General features: G+C 39.1%; 1 protein-coding gene and 1 pseudogene across 2 annotated transcripts; both read left to right on the forward strand.

Annotated features, from left to right (window-relative positions):
- The first annotated feature begins 3,546 nt into the window (after positions 1–3,546).
- On the forward strand, positions 3,547–6,365 carry LOC143560992 (nuclear transcription factor Y subunit A-5-like; annotated as a pseudogene). Its single transcript, XR_013140217.1, has 4 exons — positions 3,547–3,645; positions 4,035–4,100; positions 4,726–4,896; positions 5,892–6,365. The product of XR_013140217.1 is annotated as a nuclear transcription factor Y subunit A-5-like (transcript).
- Positions 6,366–20,414: 14,049 nt separating this feature from the next.
- Positions 20,415–23,642, forward strand: LOC143560988 (phospholipid:diacylglycerol acyltransferase 1-like). The gene is made up of 5 exons (XM_077049159.1): positions 20,415–20,950; positions 21,491–21,713; positions 22,148–22,726; positions 22,817–23,076; positions 23,159–23,642. The coding sequence occupies exons 1-5, from the start codon at positions 20,514–20,516 to the stop codon at positions 23,640–23,642; spliced, it is 1,983 nt and encodes a 660-aa protein (XP_076905274.1). The 5' UTR covers positions 20,415–20,513.
- Positions 23,643–24,942: the final 1,300 nt, after the last annotated feature.

Here is a 24,942-nt window from a genome sequence, read left to right on the forward strand (position 1 = left end):
GACATTTTATTGGATAATGTAACATTTGAAGTTGGTAAGGACTTGAGTCATCTCAAATCCAAAAGTCAGTATACACAAACTCATCAAGTAATCACATTCATATAATTCAAAATCATTGGAGTTCCACATCTTTTATATAAAATTTTAAAAATATGTTTGTTGGATAATAAAAGTAGCTTGATCATTACAAAATAAACAAAAGAAAACTTTAGTGGTTACAGTTTTTAGTTATTACCTTTCTGCTTTTCCTCTTATTTAAAACAATAGTACTGCAAAATAAATAATTCATAAAAACATATCATTATATTTTTACTAATAAAAATAATTAATTGATCTTATGGTCTAACGGCATGAGATGAATCAACGATGTTTGATGAGATTTTCTAAGTAATGGGTTTCTGAAAATAGTTCTAAGGCTATGTGTAGTGGATGGGCTACAATTGGGGGCGAATTGTGACACGTGGCGCTCAGTCAGCAAAGGGGGCGAATTTGTTTTTAAGGTGTAATGGTGTAGAGGCTACAAGTTGGGCCCACAGTATTTTTTTTTATTATTATGATTTTCTTTTTATAATTAAACTAATCAAATAAAAACCAATTTTTTCAAATAATAAATAAAAATGTATTAAAATTAAAAAAATATATACAAAAAAACACTTAACTAAAAATATAAAAAAAAACATATAGCTCGGTTGGCGTACATGTTTAGTTTCGGGTCGGGAAATTGAAACGGATAGCTCGGTTGGTTTAGGTTCATCGGGTTCCATTGTAAGTTCACGTTCGGTTGGTTTTGCGAACCATGATGTTGACCGAAAGGAGGGAATGGGTGGTTCGGTTGGTTCGGGTTGTTTCTATGATTCATTTTGCATATACATATATATACACACACAACATATATACATATACATATACATATATATATATATAAAAGAGTTCAAATAAAAAACAATTGTTTTTTGAGAAGTGTGAGAAAAACTTTAAAATAAAATAAACCATCTAAATATGACACTATACAAGGTAAATATGAAACAATACAATTATTTAGAAACTACCAATCTTAACCACTAGATCATAGATCCAAGGGCCTAGATCTATTCTTATTCTTCTCACAAAAATATTGTTTTTTACATTAACCCTACCATATATATATATATAATATATATATATATAAACGAAGACATAAAAATCCTACGTGTCGCGATGTGGTCGCTCCCCCCTTTTTTGGAGTTACCAGATTTGCTTGATTTTTAAATGGAGGCTTCTCATGCATTTGACCCGAATTCATGGGTATGGGTCTTACCAAACCCAGATATTCCTTAAACGGGTTATAACATCTCATTAAATTAAAATTTATTCTCACCCAATTATTGATGTAAAAATCCTATAAAATAGGATATAATAAAAATTAATATCTTATTTATTTTAAAAAAGATATATATATTATTTAAATTAAAAAACCTGTTTGATAGTAAAAAAAATAAATGGGTGTTGGGTCTCATCAAACCATATGTATATTATTAACTTTCATACATATTATTTATAATTAAAAAACAAATTTTATAGTAAAAAAATTAACGGGTCTTGGATCTCATCAAAACCATATAGTTTTTTAACCGGGTTATAACATCTCATTTATTTGTGAAACAATATATCATCAAACCATAAGTATATTATTAACTTTCATACAATAAAAAAATATAAATTCAAAAAATAAAAAAATATTAGAACTAACAATATAAAACAACCCCCGTAAAAGCTCTCTGGTTGCTCCCTACATTCTCTCAAGCCATCAGATTGCATTATCTGTAAATGGAGTCTTCTCATGCATTTGACCTGAATTCACGGGTATGGGTCTTACCAAACACAGTTATTCCATAAACGGGTTATAACATCTCATTAAATTAAAATTAATTTTATCAAACATTTGATATGAAAATATTTATACGGATATATAAAAGTTAATATCCGATTTTTAATAAGGATATTATTATAATTATGAAACAATTTAATAGTATAAAAAAAATAAGCGGGTCATGTCTCTCATTAAACCCAGATAGCTTTTAAATTGGTTATAACAACTCATGTTTTTGTGAAACCCTTTCATCATTAAACCATTATTAACTTTCTTACAATAAATAAAAATAAATATAGAATAATATATAAATGTAGAAACGAACAAACCGTGTAATCAAACCCTATTTTAATTTCTCAACATAGATTTAGTTACATTAGCAATTATTTTTTCTTTTAAGTTTAACTTAAATGAAAATTTTCACAAAATAATCTCCAAATTATAACAAATGAGCATAAACGGATAAATATAAAGATTAAGTAGATAATTCATTCAACATTTCATTAGAAAATGAACATAACCCAACATAAATTAATTAAAATAGGTTCAAGTATATTAACTTCTTACAATAAATAAACTAAAATCCAAAAATATGTATTCACAATATTATAAACGAAAAAATTTAAACAACCCCCGTAATACGGGGGATAAAAACTAGTATATATATATATCACACACAACATATATACATATACATATACATATACATATATATACACACACAACATATATACATATACATATATATACACACATACATATAATATAATAATAATATTCTTCTTCCACGGCGATAAAACCCCCCCGCCCCAGCACCTTTTCGCCCAAAAATCTCCCAGGGGTAGTGTTCGCGCCCAAAATTGCCCAAATCTACGCCCCATTACACATAGCCTAAAAGTTATTAAAAAAAAGTTTTAAAGTCATAAAATCAATATTAGTTTAAAAAAAAAAAAACTCCTGAAGTAAAAAGACGGTCTGCGGTAAACGCGTGGCGACATACATATACATAGGGGGCGGCTGATTCAGAGCGACAAAAAACATTAAAATAAGTCGCATGACTCATAGACCCCAAATATATATATTTATCCATTTACTTCAACCATCACAACACGACAAAACCCACTCACCAATTCTTTCTTTTCTTTTGCCGGAGACCCTCTGTTGCTGCCGCCGGAAAAGCCCTCAAACGACGGCGATGTAAAGTCTTTGTCGTTTTCTGCCACCATCATATAACAGACATCCGTATTTCTAGAGAGAGAAAGTGTCTTTGTGTTTCAGCGGAGAGAAAGAAAACCAAAGTTTCAGTCTTGTTGATTTCTCGACATTTGCACCCTGTTAGCTTTAAATTCTTTGAAGTGGAAAAATGGTCAAAACAAGTTTGGGTTGAAACGGGACAGGTCAGGTTGCGTTGGCCTACAGTGAATTAGCTTCCATTGTAATTTAATGAATAATTAAAATTTTAAATTTGATTACAAAACAAGTATCAAAATAGTAATCTAGTTTACTAAGGTTGAACGTGTTAGAAACAAACTTTAGTTGGCTTTCAACATGTCCCTGTTTAGTTAAGTTCTTTTATTTGGCCTAATATAATTCTTTTTTTCATACAAAAAGATTCATAAAACAAGTTTATTTTTTTCATTTGTATGAAATTAGTGTTTACAGTTTTCATTAATTGTCATATTTGCATCTCTTATCAGCTCATGGTACACATGAAGAAGGTAGCGTGGGGTCCGCGTTGCCTATTGGTACTCAAGATTATTTTTGCTTCTCAACCTAACCACAAGCAGCAGCCATATGTAAGTTTTGAATAATTTATAAATCAATTTCAAATTTAATATTGTTTTATTTCTTGTGCGTTAGGGGTAGTTAATAGATGGTTTTATACTAAAATTTGCAAAAAAAAATAAATAATAATAATAAAAATAAAGGATAAATGGGTTATTTGGTTAATGAATGTGTCGAGTTGTGTTTACGCAGACCATTTTCGAGAAACTAAGTTTGATCTGTCTATAATTACTGAGTGTCTACTATGGATTCAGATGTTATCTATTTTAATGATAATGTGCATTAAATAACATGCTTTAGGCGATTTTTGAACGGCCTGACTATTTTATTATTTGCATTATTGTTATTCACATGTTGAGAAAACATAACCAAAGTCGACCCATTCACAATATCATTTCAGGCTTATGTTCCAGTTCCATACTATGGTGGGTTGGTTGCATCTTACGGTCACATGTCACAAACTATGGTGAGCACATTACTAAACCTTCACTCTGCTGTCTTTTCTTCTTGCATAAGGTGTTCATTTGCTTTCTTAATCAGCATATCTAACTAGATTGGATCATATATTAAGATATATAGGCATTATTCATATTCATTTTTACGTAGACGTTTTGTTATGTGGGTCCCACTTAATGTAAAAGTAGATCTCATTTAGGGGGTGTTTGGGATTTGCTTATTTTCACCAACTTATAACTTATAAACTTTTTGAAAAGTAAGGTGTTTGAGATTGCTTATATTGTGAGAGGAAAAGTTTCATAAGTTACACGTTTGTAACTTATTAACTTAATGAAAAGTTATAATAAGGAGCCAAAATAAGGAATCCCAAACACCCCCTTAATTGAAATGGGAAGAAAACGGATTTTTACAATAATCTTGAACTGAAGTGATTATATTCAAATGGTTTTTAAATATTTTGGATTATATGCGATCATTGATGTAATGATGTTCTCTGTTCTTCCTTTTTTATTAAAGTTGCGTTAACTTTCTTTATGCTAATTCTACAAGTTTCTAAACGCTTCAAAGATTCTTATTGTTTCCGGTTAATAATGCCACATACTTAAGATATGTTCCTACTGTTTATACATTATCAGGTTCCTCAGTTTCAAGGAATGAACATAAGCTCTACACGGGTCCCACTTCCTCTTGATTTTGCGCAGGGTGAGCCCATATATGTGAATGCAAAGCAGTATAATGCAATTCTTCGAAGGAGACAATATCGTGCGAAACTCGAGGCACAAAACAAGCTTTCGAAACCACGAAAGGTTTTTAGCTTTTACTAGTTTTTTTTTTCCAAACTGCTTACAAGTTTAAACCAGCTTTTACTTTCTTAAAAATATAAACCAGCTTGGTCTAAATATATGTTACAGAAGGCCCCGATTTTAGAGTTTGCTTTTAGTCCCTAAAAAGATAAAATGTCACTTTCTCATACAAGCTACTTGAGTTTTAGTTCTTTCATAAAATTTGGATTAAAACATAATTCAACTTTGGCCCAGTTTATACTTTATATTTAAAAAGCAATCTTAACTTTGACAACAGGAAAGAAATCAATATCCTGTTAGATCCGTAGAAAACATTACTATAGAGGGGAGGAGGGGTAGAGGACGACCGAAATTGACTTGGGATTAGAGGATTAGGCATGATTTGATAGACCTAAACCTCTCTGAGGACATGGTTGAGGATAGGAATTTGTGGAGAAGTAGAATTAAAGTTAAGGATTTTTAGAGAGATTTGAATACCTTAGGGCTTAGACTTAACTTATTTAGGTCACATACCATAATGGTATTTCCCTTACATATATTATTATTATTATAATTATTATTAGCTTTTATATAGCTGTTAAACTGTGATCTTATTATTAATATTATTTTAATTAGTAGTAGTTTTTATATAACTGTTAAACTTTGATTTCCTTTATTTTGCTTCATACACATGTACTTAGAGCCGAGGGTCTCTCTGGAAGCCACCTCTTTATTCCTTTGGATAGAGGTACGGTGTGCCTACATCCCACCCTCCCCAGACCCTACTTATAGCTTTGCTGTCGATGGGATTTTACTGGGCATGATTGATTGATTGATTGATAACCAGTATCTAAGCTATTGATTTCTCAAGTTATGAAATCTTTTTCATTTTAGTTTAATGAAGTTTTCTGGGCCAAAAAAGCTACTTTTATAAATAAAAGTTGGACCGAATTTTGGTTACTTTTCTATGCAACTGAGTGGGACAGAATTAACCCTTTCGTTTGCAAAAACATGGACAGCCTTATCTCCATGAATCAAGGCATTGTCATGCACTGAAGAGGGCTAGAGGACCCGGTGGCCGCTTTCTAAACACAAAAAAGATTCAACAAACCCAGCCTCGTAAGCAACAAGATAACCACTTGGGACCCGGCGGTACATGCTCGGATATCACAACCGTCTCTAATGAGGACAACTTTTTCCACCAGCAAGAACTCAAGTTCTCCATCTACGATTCCAATGCACACGTTCACGGCTCGAACATAGGCGATGGGACCCACCACATGTTTCACTTGATGAATAACAACTAACTGGGCTTGGTTGTTGGTTCATAAGGGAAGTCATCCTTGGCTCTTTACTTTCTGTCATTAGTTCCTTAGGTTTTCTACACAAGATTGATTCTCATGGGTATGTTTTTACTTCAAGAAAAAGCATGAAACCTTGTCTTATTTTGTTGTTTGGTGCAAGATTACTTTATGCTTCAGAATACTAGTAACATGGATTTATTAACTATTGTTAATGCGTTGTTGGTGTCATCGAAGACTTGGACCGTCTAGTACTTAAAGTTCAGAACATGAATCAAGATTATGTCTTGATCTTCTTATGAGCTTTGAAGTTGTCAAGAAATGAAATAATATGTGATGAACAAATTATATCGTCCTTTTCAAGTTTTCAGAAATGATATTAAATCTTAAATGTATGCCATTTTGGTGTAACAGATCCTTAGTAAAAGATAACATTTAACATAATTGTTCCTTAAAAGGAATTATTAGGAGTGTAATGTTGACCAGGCTTGACACTGGATTGTTCACCCTACCCAATTGGTCTAAAATCTAATCATCTCCTGCCATACCTCCTCTCTAACACAACCGCCATCCTCCTCAGATATCTGTTCAATTCCTCCTCTCACACCTGGTATTACATCACAAGCTGACTTTATTACTCACATCTGATGAGTCATGAGGTGTTTATATTCTTAGCATTGCATCTCTTTGTTCTCCGATACCATCGTCTTCAACCTAACCTACTGTTGCCGGTTTCTAATACGAAACCCTAGGCAATGGTGGTTAGCGTCTTGAGTTTCTCTTATTATGGGCTGAAATGTTAGAGATTATTCTCATTTTTGGGTGTTTATGGCTTCAAGGTTGTGATCGGATATGAGGCGGTGGGTTGGGTTTTCACGGCTGCTGCCGGTTTCTTTTTAGAAACCCTAGGTAGCGCTGGTGGTACAGATTTTGTGATCGGAACCTTCATCGGTTGTTATTGGTTGGTATGTTTTGTTAATGTCATGGTTTTTGAAAGTTATTCATCTTAGTGTACGTTATATATGCGACGTGTATGGCAGCCGCGGATTTGCAACGTGTGGGGTTCAAGGTTATGATGATCGTCGGAGGTTTGCAGCCGCGGATTGTTTATATAACTTTGATGCTATACTCTGATTACGAGTCGAAATGATGAGATTACACTCATTTTGTTTATGGTTGAAAGGTGTTCGAGGTTTCTATGATGATGGTTTGCAACCGATCTGAGAAAATCTGATGTCCGTCCATTCGTTATGATGACACTTTGACATTTGGGAGGGTAACGTATGTTGCAACCATGGCGAAGATCTTAGCCTTCATTTTGTACCGTTGATTTATTTTAATTCATTTGTGCTATGATGATGGTTTGAAACCAATTTGAGCGACATCAAATGTTTTTGAATTCTGGTCTAACTTTGAAGTGAAAAACGTAATACTTATTGATTTATATGGCTATGATGAAGTTCAGTTTTAGACGCCGATCAAATTTTGAAGTGAAAAAACGCAGTACTTATCGATCTATGGTTATGATGAAGTTCGGTTTTAGACGTGGCTATGTATGTTGCAGTCGTGATCCGAACTGAGCCTCAAGTTGACAGTTTAATATTTGTTTATGGTATATTGGTATGTGACGATGATGATGTTCGGTGTACTTTTTAGTCTTTGACTCGGATTAGATCTGTTTGTGAATGATGATGATGTTTGGGTTTGTTTTTTATATTGCAGGCTTGAAATAATGCTAGCTTGAGTTATGTTTTCTGGCAGTTTGCATTTTGGTGTACAAACATTGTTCCTGTTAAGTTGTGAGCTTAATAAATGGGTCTTCCATGAAAGACACATTTAAAGGTATTATTATAATTATAATATACTATAATAATATACTAATATATAAGTTCCATTTTATGTATTCTACTTCATTCCAAACTTATTAAAATTCTCAATATTTGATGTTTACAAGCTCTGAATATTGGACACAACAAACAAAGTTGACGAGAATGATGAACCTACTATTTATAAGATTAAAGATGACATGATAACAATTTTTAATCATATGTAGATATATATGTAGATAACATAGAACAGTAAAATTTTCAATTGGGCTATTGCTTACAAAGTTGGGTGGACAAGCTTATGTTGAGCCTCAAGAGTCTCAAGATGGATGGACTTGCTTGCAATGTTGGGGGACAAGCCCCACGTGCATCAGTTGGTTACGTGCAATGAAGAAACACTAACCGACCCCGGGCAGATTACGGGTAATCTGGGGGTTAAATAGATGTTTCCCACGAGGGGTTAGACCCGGTAAAGATGGTTCTTCTGATAACCTGCAAAACAGACACCGTGAGCTCGTCACTGAGAAGGGGGGGGGGGGGGGTTCCTCCTTGTGACCACCCTCCGGCGTGAGAATCAGACTAGATTGCTCTTGAATATAAATGTATATTAGGAGATTGCTAGAGCAGATATCAGGTATAATATGTAATACGAGATAGTATATGATGATAAGATGAGATGATCATACCATTTGGGGTATTTATAGCCGAAGGTAGGTTTCCAAGAAGGTGTAGCCGGCTGAATAGTATTCCTGTTCTACCAACTGTGGCCTACGCACGTGCCATGCTGGTAGTTGGTGGGTAGGCAGTGGCTGACAGTGACCAGGCCTGCTGTGTACTATTCCTTTTCCACCAACTGCCGGCTATGCACGTGGTATGACAGGAGTAGGCAGCGGCTAATAGTGACATATAGTACAAGAGCATGCTGCTCGCCATACTGTTGTCAATGAGCTGTCGTATCTTTAATCAGATCTTTTGCCCATACCTCGTCAGGTACAGTACAAAAGATCTTCCCGTATCGTACGGACTGGCTTATTTGGGCGGGAGTATTCCCCCTCCCGCCTTTGTGCGGGATTGTTCCCGGCTTTGCTCATTCCTTCAGGTGACAATTGAATTATTGAGAGCTAAGTGCCTTGTGCGTGTAGCCTTGCTGCGCGGGTGGCCTTCCCTGATGGCTTGTATCCGCAACTGCGGGAACAGCTTGCGTACTGCGCGTAAGGACGTCACGTCTCTGAGCATGGTGGGTCCTGCGGATCCAGTTGGTTTCTGCGCAGACGTCTCTCTTCAAGGTGAGTCTTGCGGGTCCAACTAGGCTCTGCTGGGACCTACCTCTTCAAGTCCCCCCAGTCCAATGTTCTTCTCATGAATGTTTAATAAAGTGAGGTGAACTTTTGGACTTAAGCAAAGGGTTTTGAAAAGGGTTTAGTTTTAAGGTTTTCCATGGGGATTCTTCCCGCGGAAGTCCTTGTCACTTGCAGAAATTCCCGACTTTCCTGCTTGATCTTTGGGTATGATGCGGGTAGGTCTGTAACCTCCTCGCAAGTCAGGAGTGTTGAGTCCTACTTGTGTGGATTCTCCATGAGGTTTTGGTAGTTTTGAACATAGTGATCAATTATGTTAAAACCACCAATTCCATCTTGAAGCTTCAAACAATGTAGTTCTCGACGTTCCCGCTATGCGGGGATGTTATTCCCGTTTCCGCAAGCATTGCCCAGAAGATCCTTCTTGGTTTCAATTCCCTGCGGAGCGCTAGGTATGTGAAGGGTTTTGCCTTAACACTGTACCCGCGCTCGTCTTACGGTTACTTTACTTCCAAGGTATTCCTGGCGTCAATTCCCTGCGGGTGCTAAGTATGTGAAGGGTTTTGCCTTAACACTGTACCCGCACCCGTCTTATAGTTACTTGGTTGCCGAGGTATTCCTAGCGTCAATTCCCTGCGGGTGCTAAGTATGTGAAGGGGTTTGCCTTAACACTGTACCCGCACCCGTCTTATAGTTACTTGGTTGTCGAGGTATTCTTGACTTCAATTCCCTGCAGGTGCTAAGTATGTGAAGGGTTTTGCCTTAACACTGTACCCGCACCTGTCTTACAGTTACTTGGTTGCCAAGGTAAGGGGTATTTTCCCGCTTACTTTTAAATCTTTTTGAATTTTTTGAAATTCGAAGAGTTGGTGAAAGGATAAGAACAGTCCAAACTGCTGAAACGTCGTGCGACGGTTTCTTCTGACTGTGTCAGGACGTGCAGGAAGTTATGGTGACGTGACAGTACCTGGTCATTCCAGACGCTTTTTCAGGCGCGTGGGCGCAATTTTTCGGGCGCGTGGCCGCGAAATTAATGGCACGCGTCCTTTCAACAGCTGTTGCCAGCTTGCTTTTTGCCACGTGTCATAGTTTCATTGCACCTTCGATTTCTCTCTCTTCCGCATTAAATTCATCGCATTAATTGCGATTAGTATATAAAGGGGGAGAGGGTTCTTTGTAATCCACACTTTCACTTCTCTTCATCTTCAAAACGATTTCCGGCGAATACTCACCTTTTCAGTCGAGCATTCTCTTGAAATCGTTTTCTTCTTTCATATCTGCAAGATGTCGTCTCACGATCTTGAGGCTACAGCCCATGAGACTGGGGTGTACGCCGATGACAAGAGTACTGCTGGCGAGTGCCAGTGTGCTCTGACTGTCGATCTATATCAGTACATCGTCAGGAAGTTCATGCTCGAGTCTCTCGAGCCTGAGTTTCCTGAACCCCATCAGACGGTGTATGATGCCCCCAGAGGCAAGATCGGGGTATATGCTGCATTCTTTGTCTATGGGAATCTTAGGTTCCCTTTGACAAAGTTTGTGTACCGTGTCCTAGAGAGGCACGGTGTACACCTGACCGAGGTGCACCCGATGGCGATCGCGAAGATTCGCCACTTCGAGTGGGTGTGCCGGATTCTGGGCATTGAGCCCTTTGTCGACCGCCTGATGACCTTCTACTCTTGGAGGTGCATCCAGGGGTGGTATACGCTGATAACCCGGATCAAGGGTTTGAAGATTTGCGCAACCGAGCGCAGTCTTCGTTCGTGGAAGCGGGAGTTCTTCTATATCTCCGCTCGCGCCATCCCCCTTGCCATGAAATTTAAGAATGGGCAAGCTCTCCCCAGCCTTCACGCCTCCAACTACCAGGAGGCGGAATGGTTCTCGAAGATATCCCGGGTCCAATCTCCGGTTTACCGCTTTGCGGAGTCCGGGATGGTGATGCTCGGGATGAGCCGGGTGTGGAAGGATGCGGAGGCGCAAAAGATCCCGATCGTCCTCGAATACGGTTTGAACTCTGTTCCTTACGGTATGCTCTGTTTACTTTGTTTATATAGGTTTGTCTTCTAACTGCTTTTCTTTTATTTCAGAGGGGAACGACTTGCAGTCGCTCCTGTATCCGCGGGAGGCTGACAGTCCCGCTCGGATGGGTACTCGCGCTCTAGATGAGAACGAGTTGCCCATCCTTGAACAGATGGCGGATCGGTTCGTGGAGGTCTACCCGCGAGGCCATGAGATCCTGAGCGCCAGGCGGCCAGGTAAGGCGTTATTCAACCCTCGACCCCTCAATGCTGAAACCTCTGCTGGAATTCCTCTAATCTTGTGTTTAGATGAGGAATCCGCAGATGGTCCTCCGTTGGTGCGGAAGAAGAAGGCTGCCGGCAGGAAGGGGAAGGAGAAGGTGGCCTCCACTGCCGATCCGGTGCCTCGGTCTGATTCAGAGGCCGAGAGCGAGGAGGTGGCGGGGAACCCCGGTGGTGATAAGACCACTGCTCCGGAGGCTGCGACGACTGTCACCTCCGGAGAGCCCAGGATGACAACGGTGAGCGGCGTGAAGAGGCCGGCTCCATCGGGTTCATCCCCGCCTGTCCGCACTTTTAGGCTCAAGAAAACCCGTAAGTACAAACTTTATTTTTAACTTCATAGCTTTCCATCATTAATACTTATCTTCTTTGTGCAGGCGTGGATGTTGACGCATTCCAGGGAGGAGTACCTCCGGACCCATGACGGTAGGCTTGGTCAGCCTACCTGAGGCGACGACCCAGGCGGCTGCGCCTGTGCCTGCTTCCGCTGGTTCAGTTGCTCACTCCGTTGAGCCAACTGTTCCAGCTGTGATGACATCACCGCCGGCTGTCAGTGCCATTTTTACCGCATCTTTCACTGAGCCGGCGGTTACTTTTTCTGTGCATTCCGCAGCGGCGACCACGGTTGTGAGTTCACCTCCGTTGGTTTCTACCGCGGCGGCCTCCATGCCTCCGACGTCGGCAGCTACAGCCGATACTTCAGGTATGCTTGGGGCTTATCGCCAACCTCTGCCTCCTTCCCATCTGCCTGACCTCTTGGATGGATTTCCCTTGGGTTCAGGTGATGGGTTTGGCGGCTATCGGCCTGTTGTTGACCCTACAGGTGCGTAGGGTTCTTTTTTTTTTTTTTTTTTATATCATCTTTTCCTAGCTGCTTTTTGTTTTTTGCAGTGTCGGATTCCAATGAAGTGTATGTTCCACGATGGAACATCCGCCGAGGAACAACCCTTCGCACACCTGTGGAGTGCGTGGAGTGGGCTCGTCACGCAGCTCCCAGTGGTGCGTTGGGGGAAGCCATGGCTACCTACCAGGAGGGTAGGCTAACCAATGAGCTTCGGGTTCTCCTGGCCCGGATGCAGCCGCGCGTCGAGCTGCTTTGTCGTGAAAACGACAAGTTAAAAGCAGCTCGCATTCAAGAAGTAGCTCGGGCGCGGGCTGTCCGGGAGGAGAACGTAAGGCTTACCGCAGTGGCTGCGGAAAAGGAGAAGGCCTTCAAGGCCCTCGAGGTTGAAGTTCAGGCCCGTCTCGAGGCCCGTTCCAAGGCTGCCCAAGCTGTTAACGAACAGCTTCGGCTGGCTAAGGAAACTGCATGGAACGCAACCGAGAGGGCCACCAAGGCTGAAGCTGTTGCTGAGCCTCTACGCGTGGAGAATGAGGAGCTTAAAGCCAAATTAGAGGCTCTCCAGCAGGCTCATGATGCCTTGGCGATGGAAGACGCCAAAAAGCTCCAAGAGATCTTGGACCAGAGGGGGGTGCTTGACCACACTAGGCGGAAGCTAAAGGGCGTCGAAGAGGCTGCGGCTAAAGAAGTGTTGCTTGCCAACCTCAACAAAAGTGAAGCCGAACGCGCCCGTAACGAAGCTCAAGCTGCCCTCCAGGAGGCTCTGGTTGCCAAGGAATGGCTTCTTCGAGAAGCGTTGTCTCAGGTATGTTTAGCTTCATGTCTTCACGCTTTTCTTTGTAAATAGAAAAGGTTTTGATACTTGTATTCTCTTGTAGGTTGTGCATCGGGTCTTCGCGGATAAGTCTTATGACGATGCTATGAGCGCAGCCCTCAACGCTTCTCATGAGGATGGGGAAAAGGCCGGCTTCCTGCTTGGTCTAGGGTTCGTTGAGAAAGGCATCCCGCCTTCCAACTTCCCTTTATTTGATGTGGATACTGAAGCTGTATACGACCAAGCAGTGAATCAGTATGCCGCCTTCCCGCATCCGGTGGTGGAGAAGGTGAACGAAGTTGCTGCTGCTGATGATGGGCTAGCTATCCTTAAAGCTTTCCTTGAACCGCCACGCTCTACTGATGGTGCTGATCCAAGTGGAAGTGGCCCTGAAGCTTGATCCTGAAGATCCCTTCCCACTGCTAGGATAGGTTTAGCTTGTATAGATTTATATTCTTGTAGGCGGGTAGTTACCCGGCCATTCTTGTAATGAATATTATGAAATATAAATCTTTGTGCGGGTAAGACCGCTATTTTCACTGGATTCCTTGCTTTATAAACGTTATATGACTTGCATACTTTAGTTTAAATTAGCAATTTTCCAAGTGTTTAGAAAAAGTTAACCTTTGAACGTGGTAGATAATAGGTTGAAGTTTTGCTTCCTCCTTCGTGATTGTGCGGGTAGGACCGTCACTTGCACTTAGTAGGATGGCTAAACTTTACCTACATCTGACCTGCGTGGAGGTTTTCCTCATCTTTTTAGAAATTTCTAAGTGTTTAGGATAAGTTAACCTTTGAACGTGGTAGATAATAGGTTGAAGTTTTGCTTCCACTTTCGTGATTGTGCGGGTAGGACCGTCACTTGCACTTAGTAGGATGGCTAAACTTTACCTACATCTAACCTCCGTGGAGGTTTTCCTCATCTTTCTGTTAGAAATTTTCTAAAGTATTTTGAATAAGTTAACCGTTCGACGCGCGGTTGTCAATAGGTTCGTTTTCCTCTCATGATTTGTGCGGTTAGGACCGGCACTTTCATTTAGTTGGATGACCAAAGTTTACCTATGACTGACCTGCGTGAAGGTTTGCCGTTTTTTGGGTTTATGCGTGTTTTGCCGCCTTCCCCACGCAACGACTTTCACACTTATGTATGCGGTGAAAACCGGCATCAGTGTTGAATAAATTAACCGTTCGACGCGCGGTTGTTAATAGGTTAGTGTTCAGTTTCCTCTATCATGATTCATGCGGATAGACCGGCACTTTCATTTACTGGGATGACTGAACTTTACCTTTAACTGACCTGCGTGAAGGTTTGCCGTTTTTTGGGTTTATGCGGGTTTTGCCGCCTTCCCCACGCAACGACTTTCACACTTATGTATGCGGTGAAAACCGGCATCAGTGTTGGAAGTTCATAAAAGTATAAATGTAAAATCATCAGCGTTGATGTTCTAAGGAGAATCATTTCCATTAGAAGTGGCTCTGGGCCTTTTCTTTACAAATTTGGAATTGATCTACATGCAAACTGTGTAATTGAGCTCCCTTCCATGTTGTTGGGATGGGAGTGCCATCGAGCCGATATGCACCTGGTTCGGGATCTCGTTGTTTACGCAGTATGTAGTCTCCAACATGAAGCTGTAATTTTATTCGTGTTTTCCCCAACTGGGGTTCTACACGCATCAGCCTGCTCAGCGTTCATTGCGCCACGAGGTGCGCGAGCGTCCCATCTCTGACAAATGCTTCGACCATGTCCTTTACGTCTGTGCATTCTTCAGTGTTGTGGCCTTTTGTCCTGTGAAAGTCACAGTATTTGCTCCGATCAGCATTGTGACGATGTCGGATTATTGGAGCATTTGGCCATGGGAGCTCCTCAGTGGCGAATATCTCGGTGACGCTTTTGGTGAGTGGCGTCCATCTGGAGTTCTGGTTCGACTGTACGTTATCCCTTCCGCCTAACCGATGTTGCAAGCCGGATGAGGTGTCAAAGTTTACCCTTGACTGCCAAATGCCTAGCTTCCGCTTTTTGTTTAGTCGGGCGGTAAGGACGTTGTCTTCTCTTGTTTTCTGGGTGTAGAGGTTTGTGCTCTGGGGGAGATCTCTACCCAGTTGCTTCTCCGTTTCCGCAAAGCGTTTTGCTGCTGTCATGATGGCATCCCATGTGGATGGCATGCCATCTTTACCCGTTAAGGTGCGGATGAGCTCTGGGTCGTTCGCGCCCTGGATGAAAGCAGCGCGAACAAGATCTTCGCTAATATTACCCAAACTTAGCTTCTTTGAGTTGAAGCGAGTGATGAAGTCTGGCAAAGATTCATCTTCCTCTCGAATGCATTTGAGGATTGTCCATTGCTCTTCGGTATACTTTCTTTGTTGGCTAAAGTGTTGGCTAAATTTTTGCTGGAAGTCTTCCCAACCGTAGATGTGGTGGACCGGTAGACGATCGAACCACGCTCTAGCTAGCCCAACAAGCGTCATTTGGAACATGTAACACCACGTAGGTTCCGTCCAACTACTGACGGTTGCCCCCGCTATGAACCTGTTCAAATGATCGTCTGGATCAGATATACCATCGTAAGTGCCGATGTTGGACATCTGTTTGGCACTTTTCGGGACGATTGCTTCCGCAATGTCCTTTGCAAATTTGGACGTTCCCGCCTTTGCAGCATTTGGTGTAAATGCTTTCGAGAATTCACGTGGATTTCCACCTGTGTTTTTTGGTTTGAAGGTTTCTTCAAAACGCCTTCTCGGTTCGGAGTCCGTTTCCTTACGCTTCCCTTTCGCCCTATGACGAGGGTTTGCGTCACTATCGGATTCCTCCGAATCATCGTCAAAGTATACAAATTCATCAGCCTGTTGGAGTAAACGTAAGCGTTCATCCAACTCAGCTTGGAATTCTTTTTGACGTGCTTCCGCCCACGCTTTAATTTCATCGAGTGTTTGGCGGGGGAGCCTCGTTCGTTCTCTCTCTAACCGGGTATCGGTGAATCCCAGTGAGCGATTATTTACTGCACTTGCCCCAGCTTGGGTAACTGGGGTAGTGTTCGTAAAATTTACTGCACTTGCCCCGGCTTGGGTAACCGGGGTAGTGTTCGTAAAAACTGTGTAGTCGCCGGTATTCCCCCCAGTAGCTGGGGTTGTGGTTACCGGAGTTTCTTTAACCATCTTTCCAGAAGTTTGAAAAAACTGAAAATAAATGTTCTAGCTTTTATGCACGGATGGCGCCAATGAAGAAACACTAACCGACCCCGGGCAGATTACGGGTAATCTGAGGGTTAAATAGATGTTTTCCACGAGGGGTTAGACACGGCAAAGATGGTTCTTCTGATAACCTGCAAAACAGACACCGTGAGCTCGTCACTGAGAAGGGGGGGTTCCTCCTTCTCAGTGAAATTTTCAATTGGGCTATTGCTTACAAAGTTGGGTGGACAAGCTTATGTTGAGCCTCAAAAGTCAAGATGGATGGACTTGCTTGCAATGTTGGGGGACAAGCCCCACGTGCATCAGTTGGTTACGTGCAATGTTTTTCTTTATTTTTTTTTTATTTTGATAATAATAATCATATATTTTTAAGCTAATATTTGGTATTTATACTTTGTAGTTGTATAGTTATACCAGTTCAAATAAACATGTGAATTTCATTGTGAAACAATCGTAAACTATGAATTACTTTCATTTTCCGCTAGGGTTTCACAACCCCCACAACGCGGGGGGTCGAAATACTAGTTAGTACAAAACCGTAAACAAAACGAACTATAACAAATGTAAAACTAATGTACCTGATGATTATTGCATCTTGCAGATGATAGGTAGTTGTTTAGTTTGAACACTCCCTTTTAAAACAATCCTAGTCTCAATTACTCTAAACATAAGTAAACTTGGATCTAGTTCAATGTGTTGTCTTTAGAATGACATGAAAACTCATTTCAAGGCGAGTGCGTCATCACTATGGCTAACGAATTCAGGTTCTAGCGAACTGGCATATGAGTGTAATCACCAGATTAACTCCTTATAACCATTGTCTACTCCACATGGTCACGTATCAGCAATATTTATTTGGATTACTTATATGCTCAAATTTATATATGAATTTCACATCTAATTATACACATTTTAACTGGATTTAATTACATGTCCCTTTGATTTTGATACTCTTTTTTTTTCGAACGGAAAATGTTACTCATGCTATTTTACACCAATGATCCTAAATTACTCCTCTTGCCCATGTTTGAACTTAGGATCTCCAATCTAAGGAGGCATGCGCTTCCACTTAATTGGTTGTTTGTGATTTTTTGAAGGAGATAGGTTGAATGTTGAAAGATTGGCCGAGATCTTGATGATATGGACATGATTAGAAAGCGGGGAGTAAATAACATGAAGAGTGGAGAAACTTGATTAGACCGTATCGTGCGTGCATGTATCAAGGGAACCTCATATCTAAGCTTTGGTCATTGATGGTTCTGCCTTTATTTAAGTCAATACAGACTGTGTCAATCTTACACGTTACGTATCGCCACCTTCACACAGAACCTATATTGACTATTTAAACATCACGATGACTCATTTAGTAGGGATGGATTTCGCTATGTTCTAAGGCGACAAGATGGAGCTAGAATGTGTCAGTTTCAAGAGGATTGGTCTAAACCTTGTCGATTGAAAATTTGGATTGTTTAGCCATCATTTGATTTGACTTTTATGCTTTTGAACATAGGTTCAGGTTTTGTGATTACTGATTTCATTATGAATTCGTTCTTTAAGACTAGTATGATTGTTGGCTAAACACCTTAGTAACTCGGGTAGAAACACTTCTTCACATGTGTTGACTTATTTGGTTTCACTCGGTGTTGATTTTAAACAATTTTTTTATCATCAATTGATGAATATTTATGTCTGATATAGTTACTTCTAATCGATAGTTTGTGTGGTTAATTTATGTCTCACATAATTACTTCTAATCTTAGAGAAATTTCATCACATAAGTTAATCGATGAAATGAAAATTAAAATATGATTAGTATCCGGTTTCTTAATTTTTGTTTTGAATGGTCATATGGATCACTGACTGGTCACTAACCCACCCGATCATCTTCATTACTATTAGGAGGAAATCTACCATAGTCCATAAATGATAAAACGTCTGACCCACCCCAGAACCCCCTGTTTGTTTTCGTCACAAATAAGACTTGAATTCAAAAGCGCCCCTTTTTAAATTGAAGTTTTTGAGCGTCTCACCTCAACTACTTTAGTAGCTGATTTCTTAATGTTTTAAAGGTTTTTTTTCAATGTTATAAAAGTACCTACGACTTTTGCCGAATTTATACACAAGTCTATGTGCCTTGTTTTTTCGTGATGAATTCTTTTTTACTTCTAAAACTTATCCTTTAAATTTTATAACAACAAAAAAAACAAAATAAATTTGTTTTTGCAAAATTGTTGTTACCACAATTCAAAAATAACAAAAATATCCTTATTACATGATAGAACGGCTCCAATAAATAATATAAACACCTCTAGATAGATAGGTAACAGAATTCTGACATTGCAAGAACATGAAGAACATGATGCTTATTTCATCTCCATGATTTGGCAGTTTAAAGAAAGAAACATAAAAACAGGTTTGTTCATAATAATCATATGACATCCAAACCAAAGCATGGCTTGTTTCTTATGACTCCTTAAATTACAAGAACATTTTGGCATTTTGCAAAGGTCTATAGACTATAGTTTTTGCTTTCCTTGTTTCCTCTAAATGAGTCAAATGAACTGACTTGTATTTATTAAAGTCATCCCCATCAACAAAATGTAAGCAGTTGCACACTTGCTCCTACTTCATTAACCCCTTTCGGTCAAATTTAATGCATTAGTTGGTGATGTAGATTTTAACTCGTTTACCATAAAATGGGTTATGTTTAGCTCCAACATGTCAAAATTTTAAAAATAGTTAAATGAACAAGCTGCCCCAATTTGACAAAAAAATAAAAGACAAGTGGTTCAATCGACCCATTTCGACTTCACATCTTGTTGCACCATTTAGGTGTGTAAATGAACCAACGTTCAGTGCACTGTTTGGCAACAAGTTCGTTTATGTTTGTATGTTTAATAAACGAATGAACATGAACAAGATTTTTGGTTCATTTAGTTAAACAAACAAACATGAACACACATGTCGAATTTATATTCATGAGCATTCGCTTATGCAGTTCATTTATGCTCGTTTTTGTTCGTTTGTTTGTGTTCATGTATGTTCGTTAGTTACGTGTATTTAAGTTCGTTTATACACCCAGTTAATCTTTTGGATCCACTACAGTTTAGTCTAGTTCTATTAGAATTGTAGGACTGACAGATTGTTGTTCACGTTTAATTTTTATTGGTGTTCCCTTGGTTATGTTTGTTAGAATATGTTCAATTATGTTTTTTTCGTTTGTGCTCGTGAGCAGTTCGTTTATACTATTAACGAACATGAACACACTCAGTTTCTTAGCAAACAAATAAAAAAAACTAAGAAAACCTTGTTCGTTTGATTGCTCGTGCTTGGTCGTTTCTTCCGTTAAGAGATAAATTAACGAACACGAATGTATCCGGTTCTTGTTCGCTTAGCATGTCGCCATTGCTAATCAGTGTGTCCCCGAACAAACGGCATGGAATAATCTAGGGTTATTTTTTAGCTTTAATTTGATTAGGGTCGCAGAAAGGATACTTTTAACCTCTATTATTAATGGATTTCAAACGATTTAACAGGAATAGGTTTATTTGGGATGCGGGAGGTACTTCTCTTGATCAGATTTACTATTTGTGTTTTCTAATTCAATTCCGTATCTTTCATCGGCAATTGTGGTAAGATACACCTATATTGACTATCGCTTAACTTTTTAATGTCAAATGTCTTACTCATTAACTTCAAAATCGAGATGAATTTCTGGATATTTTGTGTAGAGAATAATGATATCTAAATTTATTAACACAATGAGATACGAGTCTCTTAGAGAAAAATTATTTGCAAATGTATCTCAATTTATTTATCAAGAAATGCACATTTTCAAAAGAAACAAAAAAAAAACAGAACAGAAAAAATTAGAGGTCTTGAAAAATTAAAAAATTAGAGGTCTTAAAGAGTCAACCACGTTTCTCACAATTGTCGGCCATAATAAACATTCAACTAGAGGTTAACAATTTCCAAACGTTACCGCTAAGACACGTTTCAACCGGAAACTAAACATAAAACAAAACACATCCCTCCGCCACACGCAACCGTAACGCCGCTACCAACAACAACAATGGCATCAATCCGTAGACGTAAACAAACCAACGACGACCCACACCATTCAACCAGCACGGCCGACGAAGACGACGACGACAAACACAACAAATCATCATTAAGACGAACAAGAAAACGTAGGACAAAAAACTACACGTGTGTGGATAACTGTTGTTGGCTGATCGGATGCATTTGCACGGTGTGGTGGTTCTTGTTGTTTTTATATAATACAATGCCGGCGTCGTTTCCGCAATATGTGACGGAGAAGATCACCGGTCCATTACCGGATCCTCCAGGCGTAAAGTGTTTGAAAGAGGGGTTGGAAGCGAAGCATCCGGTGGTGTTTGTGCCCGGGATTGTGACGGGTGGGCTGGAGCTGTGGGAGGGGCATCAATGCGCGGATGATTTGTTTCGAAAGCGGCTTTGGGGGGGCACGTTTGGGGATGTCTATAAGAGGTATTATGTTTAGCGGTGTGCATGTGTTGGGCCGGTTTTGGGCAAAACTTAAACAAAAACCGAAATGTCACTTTTTTAAAACAATTTGGTTTTGCTTTGAAATTTTGGGTCCAAAAAAATGTTGGCTTAAAACAATTGGCTTGGGCTTATTTTTTTTGGTTAATAATTAAGTATTACACATTTGGTTAAACTATTATAACATCACTTAAATTTAAAATTAAAATGTGTAGGTTCGTTTTAGTTACACAAAAAGTCGAAAATGAACTGAAAGTCCAGTTTTTACGAAATCGTAAAACCAAACCATTTGTTTTTGTTTCAGTTTGGTTATATTGGTTTTTACGTTTTCGATTTCATACACACTATTGGTAATGTTTATAAATTTAAGTAGTATTTGGCATTGTGTTCTTCAAGTGTTGGGGTGTTTGGGAATTGAGATTTCTTATTGTTTTTGATAATCAGAATTTCATCACACAATTTTTAAATAAGCATAATTGCCAAACATTCAAACTGATGTATTCATTGTGGATTGTATAAATGCAGGCCTTCATGCTGGCTGCAACATATGTCACTAGACAATGAAACAGGTTTGGACCCACCTGGTATCCGGATCAGGCCAGTCAGTGGCCTCGTGGCAGCTGACTATTTTGCTCCGGGCTACTTTGTTTGGGCTGTTTTGATTGCTAACCTGGCCCGTGTTGGGTACGAGGAAAAAAATATGTATATGGCTGCATATGATTGGAGACTTTCATTTCAAAGCACTGAGGTATAGTTTTGATTGGAATATGTATAGGTGGACGTTTTGTCATGTTTTTACTTATGAGTGGGTTGATTTGCGTTGTGTTTTATCTCAAAGGGATATATAAATCAAAACAATTATTCAAAAACGGAATCAGGGTCAGAATGCTTATTATCAGATCATTTGTAGGCCAATACGATCAGTCTTCTTTAAACTAGTACTAAAAATTTGTATCTAACACATTAGTTACTTATTAGAAAGAAACTAAAAGTGACAAGTCTTTACAAGCCATAACGAGCCCAATACTAAAACAATGGGTTTTAACCTGAAGTTGTTTTACCCTTATGTGAGTTATGCTCATCTTGTTACAACTACTTATCCATTTGCATTGGTTTACATGTTTATTGCCTTTGCTTCTTAGAAGAAACTATTATAAGTCATTTTTAAAAATCTTTTGATAGGTGAGAGACCATACGTTGAGCCGTATAAAGGGCAATATAGAACTAATGGTCGAAATAAGCGGACAAAAGGCTATTATTATTCCACATTCCATGGGTGTTCTATATTTTTTGCATTTCATGAAATGGGTTGAAGCACCTCCTCCAATGGGTGGCGGAGGCGGTCCCGATTGGTGTGCTAAACACATAAAGGTGGTCATGAACATTGGTGGACCGCTGCTAGGTGCACCCAAAGCTTTAGCAGGCCTTTTTTCAGCTGAAGCCAAAGACATTGCATTTGCCAGGGGCATTGCCCCGGGCGTGTTGGACTCTGATGTGTTTCACATTCAAACACTACAACACCTAATGAGAATGAGCCGCACATGGGACTCAACAATGTCCATGATCCCAAAAGGCGGTGACACCATCTGGGGTGGACTCGATTGGTCACCCGAGGAAGGATATTTTCCAAACAATACACGCAAAAATACAACTTCCCAGTCGAATTCCCAAGCGAAAAGTCCCAATTATGGAAGATTTATATCGTTCGGGAGAGATGCAGCAGAAGCACATTCGTCACAAATCCAGCGAGTCGACTTTAGGGTACATTTTTAATTCCATTCAAAATCATTATTCCCTTTCATTCTTGTTATTAGATATTTTATAAAAATTGTGGGTTTTTTTTGTTGGTAGGATGCTGTGAAGGGGAGTAATTTAGCAAACAGCACGTGTCGTGAAGTGTGGACCGAGTACCATGACATGGGGTCCGGTGGTATCCAAGCGATAGCCGAGTATAAGATTTATACGGCTAACGACCTTGTGGATATGCTAAAGTTTGTTGCCCCAAAGATGATGAAACGGAGTGACAGACACTTCTCACACGGGTTGGCTGATAATCTTGACGACCCAAAATACGCACATTACAGATATTGGTCCAACGCGTTAGAAACAAAGTAAGAACATATTTCATTATTGTTTAAAATCTCTTAATCGCTTTCAAAACACACATTTATCTATATGATCATTCACTTATAGGTTACCAAACGCTCCGGACATGGAGATATACTCAATGTACGGTGTTGGCATTCAAACCGAACGTGCATATGTTTATAAACTCACACCCGCAACCGAATGCTACATTCCATTCCAAATAGACAATGCAGCCGGGGACACAAACCCACATGCTTGTCTAAAAGACGGTGTATACACAGTAGACGGTGATGAAACCGTACCCGCATTGAGTGCGGGATTCATGTGTGCGAAAGGATGGCGAGGGAAAACAAGATTTAATCCCTCGGGAATTAAAACTTATGTTCGGGAATACGAACATAACCCGCCCTCGAACTTTCTGGAGGGCCGTGGGACCGAGAGTGGGGCCCACGTCGATATACTGGGCAATTTTCAGTTAATTGAAGATATAATCAGGGTGGCAGCTGGTGCTTCTGGTGAAGAATTGGGTGGTGATAGAGTTTCTACAGATATATTTAAATGGTCGGAAAAAATTAATTTAAAATTGTAAATATTTGTTAATCTTTAATTTTATTTATTTATTATTTGTTTACTTTCTGTACGAGGATGATGATGATGACACGCCAATCACCAAATTTGAATTAAAAGGGTATTTTGCTAATTAATTAGATTATCATTAAGATTAGGGAAAGATAAAAGAGAGATATTTATATTGTGGGTTGGTTTTAAGTGTTATTTAAAATTAAGTTGTTCTTTCTTATCCTTGATATAATGTTTAAAAATGGGGTCTTGCTTTTGGTTTTGAGTTTGTAGTCAACTCAAATCAATATTGGGTTATAAATATTTTGGATTCCAGTTCAAGAAAAGAATAAAGTTTAATAAGTATTAACTTTTCTCACTCAAATTAATTATTAGACCACCCGTAGTGGCAAGTTATGGAAGACGTTATGGGCTAAAACGCCGGGGGCACACCGCCCCCAGGCATTATAGTTTCTTCTTTTTTTTGGCGTTTTGGCGTTTTATACATAACGTGGATGTAAGGGAAAAAAATAATAATAAAATAATGGAGTTTGAGGCATTATGAGGTGAGGCTTTATGACATAACTCTGACTAGGCGCCACGTGTCGCATAATGCTTGGAGGTGAGGTTTTATGACAACTCATGGTCTTAATTATATGTTAATTATATTAATTCCCAACAAAATAACACGATAAGTGAGAATATGGACATATGGTAGATGAGAAGATGACATTTAGGTTTTAATACTTCCAAACTATCTTGTTGGTTGTAACTAGGGCTGTTCAAAACCGGATATTCGAACCTTTCGGATAGTGAAAATCACTATCCGAATCCGAATCCGAAAAAGAAAAAAAAACTTGTTTTAACAATAAAAACCAGGGGAAGGTTCATGCACATTTTGATCTTAACATGAGTACGTAGGAAATAATGCGAATTTATTTAAAAAATGCGAACGTAAGAAACAATACCAATTTGCATAAACAATGGCTTATAATAACAAAGAAAAGAACCTAAAAATCACAACAAAAAAATCAAAATCAAGAACAAAATAATAACAACATATACCAGCAAATACTTATAACAACAAAAGAAAACATCTAATAATAACAACAAAATATAAATAAGCAAATACTTATAGCGTCTCATAACGAAAATTAGAAAATACGAACAAAAAATAGCAGCAAACACCTATAAAAATAAACCTTATCATAACAACAAATTGGTTCTCACCGTTTTCATGTTAAGAATAAAATGTATTTGATCATGTTTCATAAAAACCAAACATCATCTTAATAATTCAAGTTTCCAAATCCCAAATCAAACATACAACA

Source organism: Bidens hawaiensis, unplaced genomic scaffold (genome assembly GCF_021521415.1).
Source record: "Bidens hawaiensis isolate Kalapana, Puna unplaced genomic scaffold, B.hawaiensis_p1.1 tig00020521_1, whole genome shotgun sequence".
NCBI classification, from domain to species: domain Eukaryota; kingdom Viridiplantae; phylum Streptophyta; class Magnoliopsida; order Asterales; family Asteraceae; genus Bidens; species Bidens hawaiensis.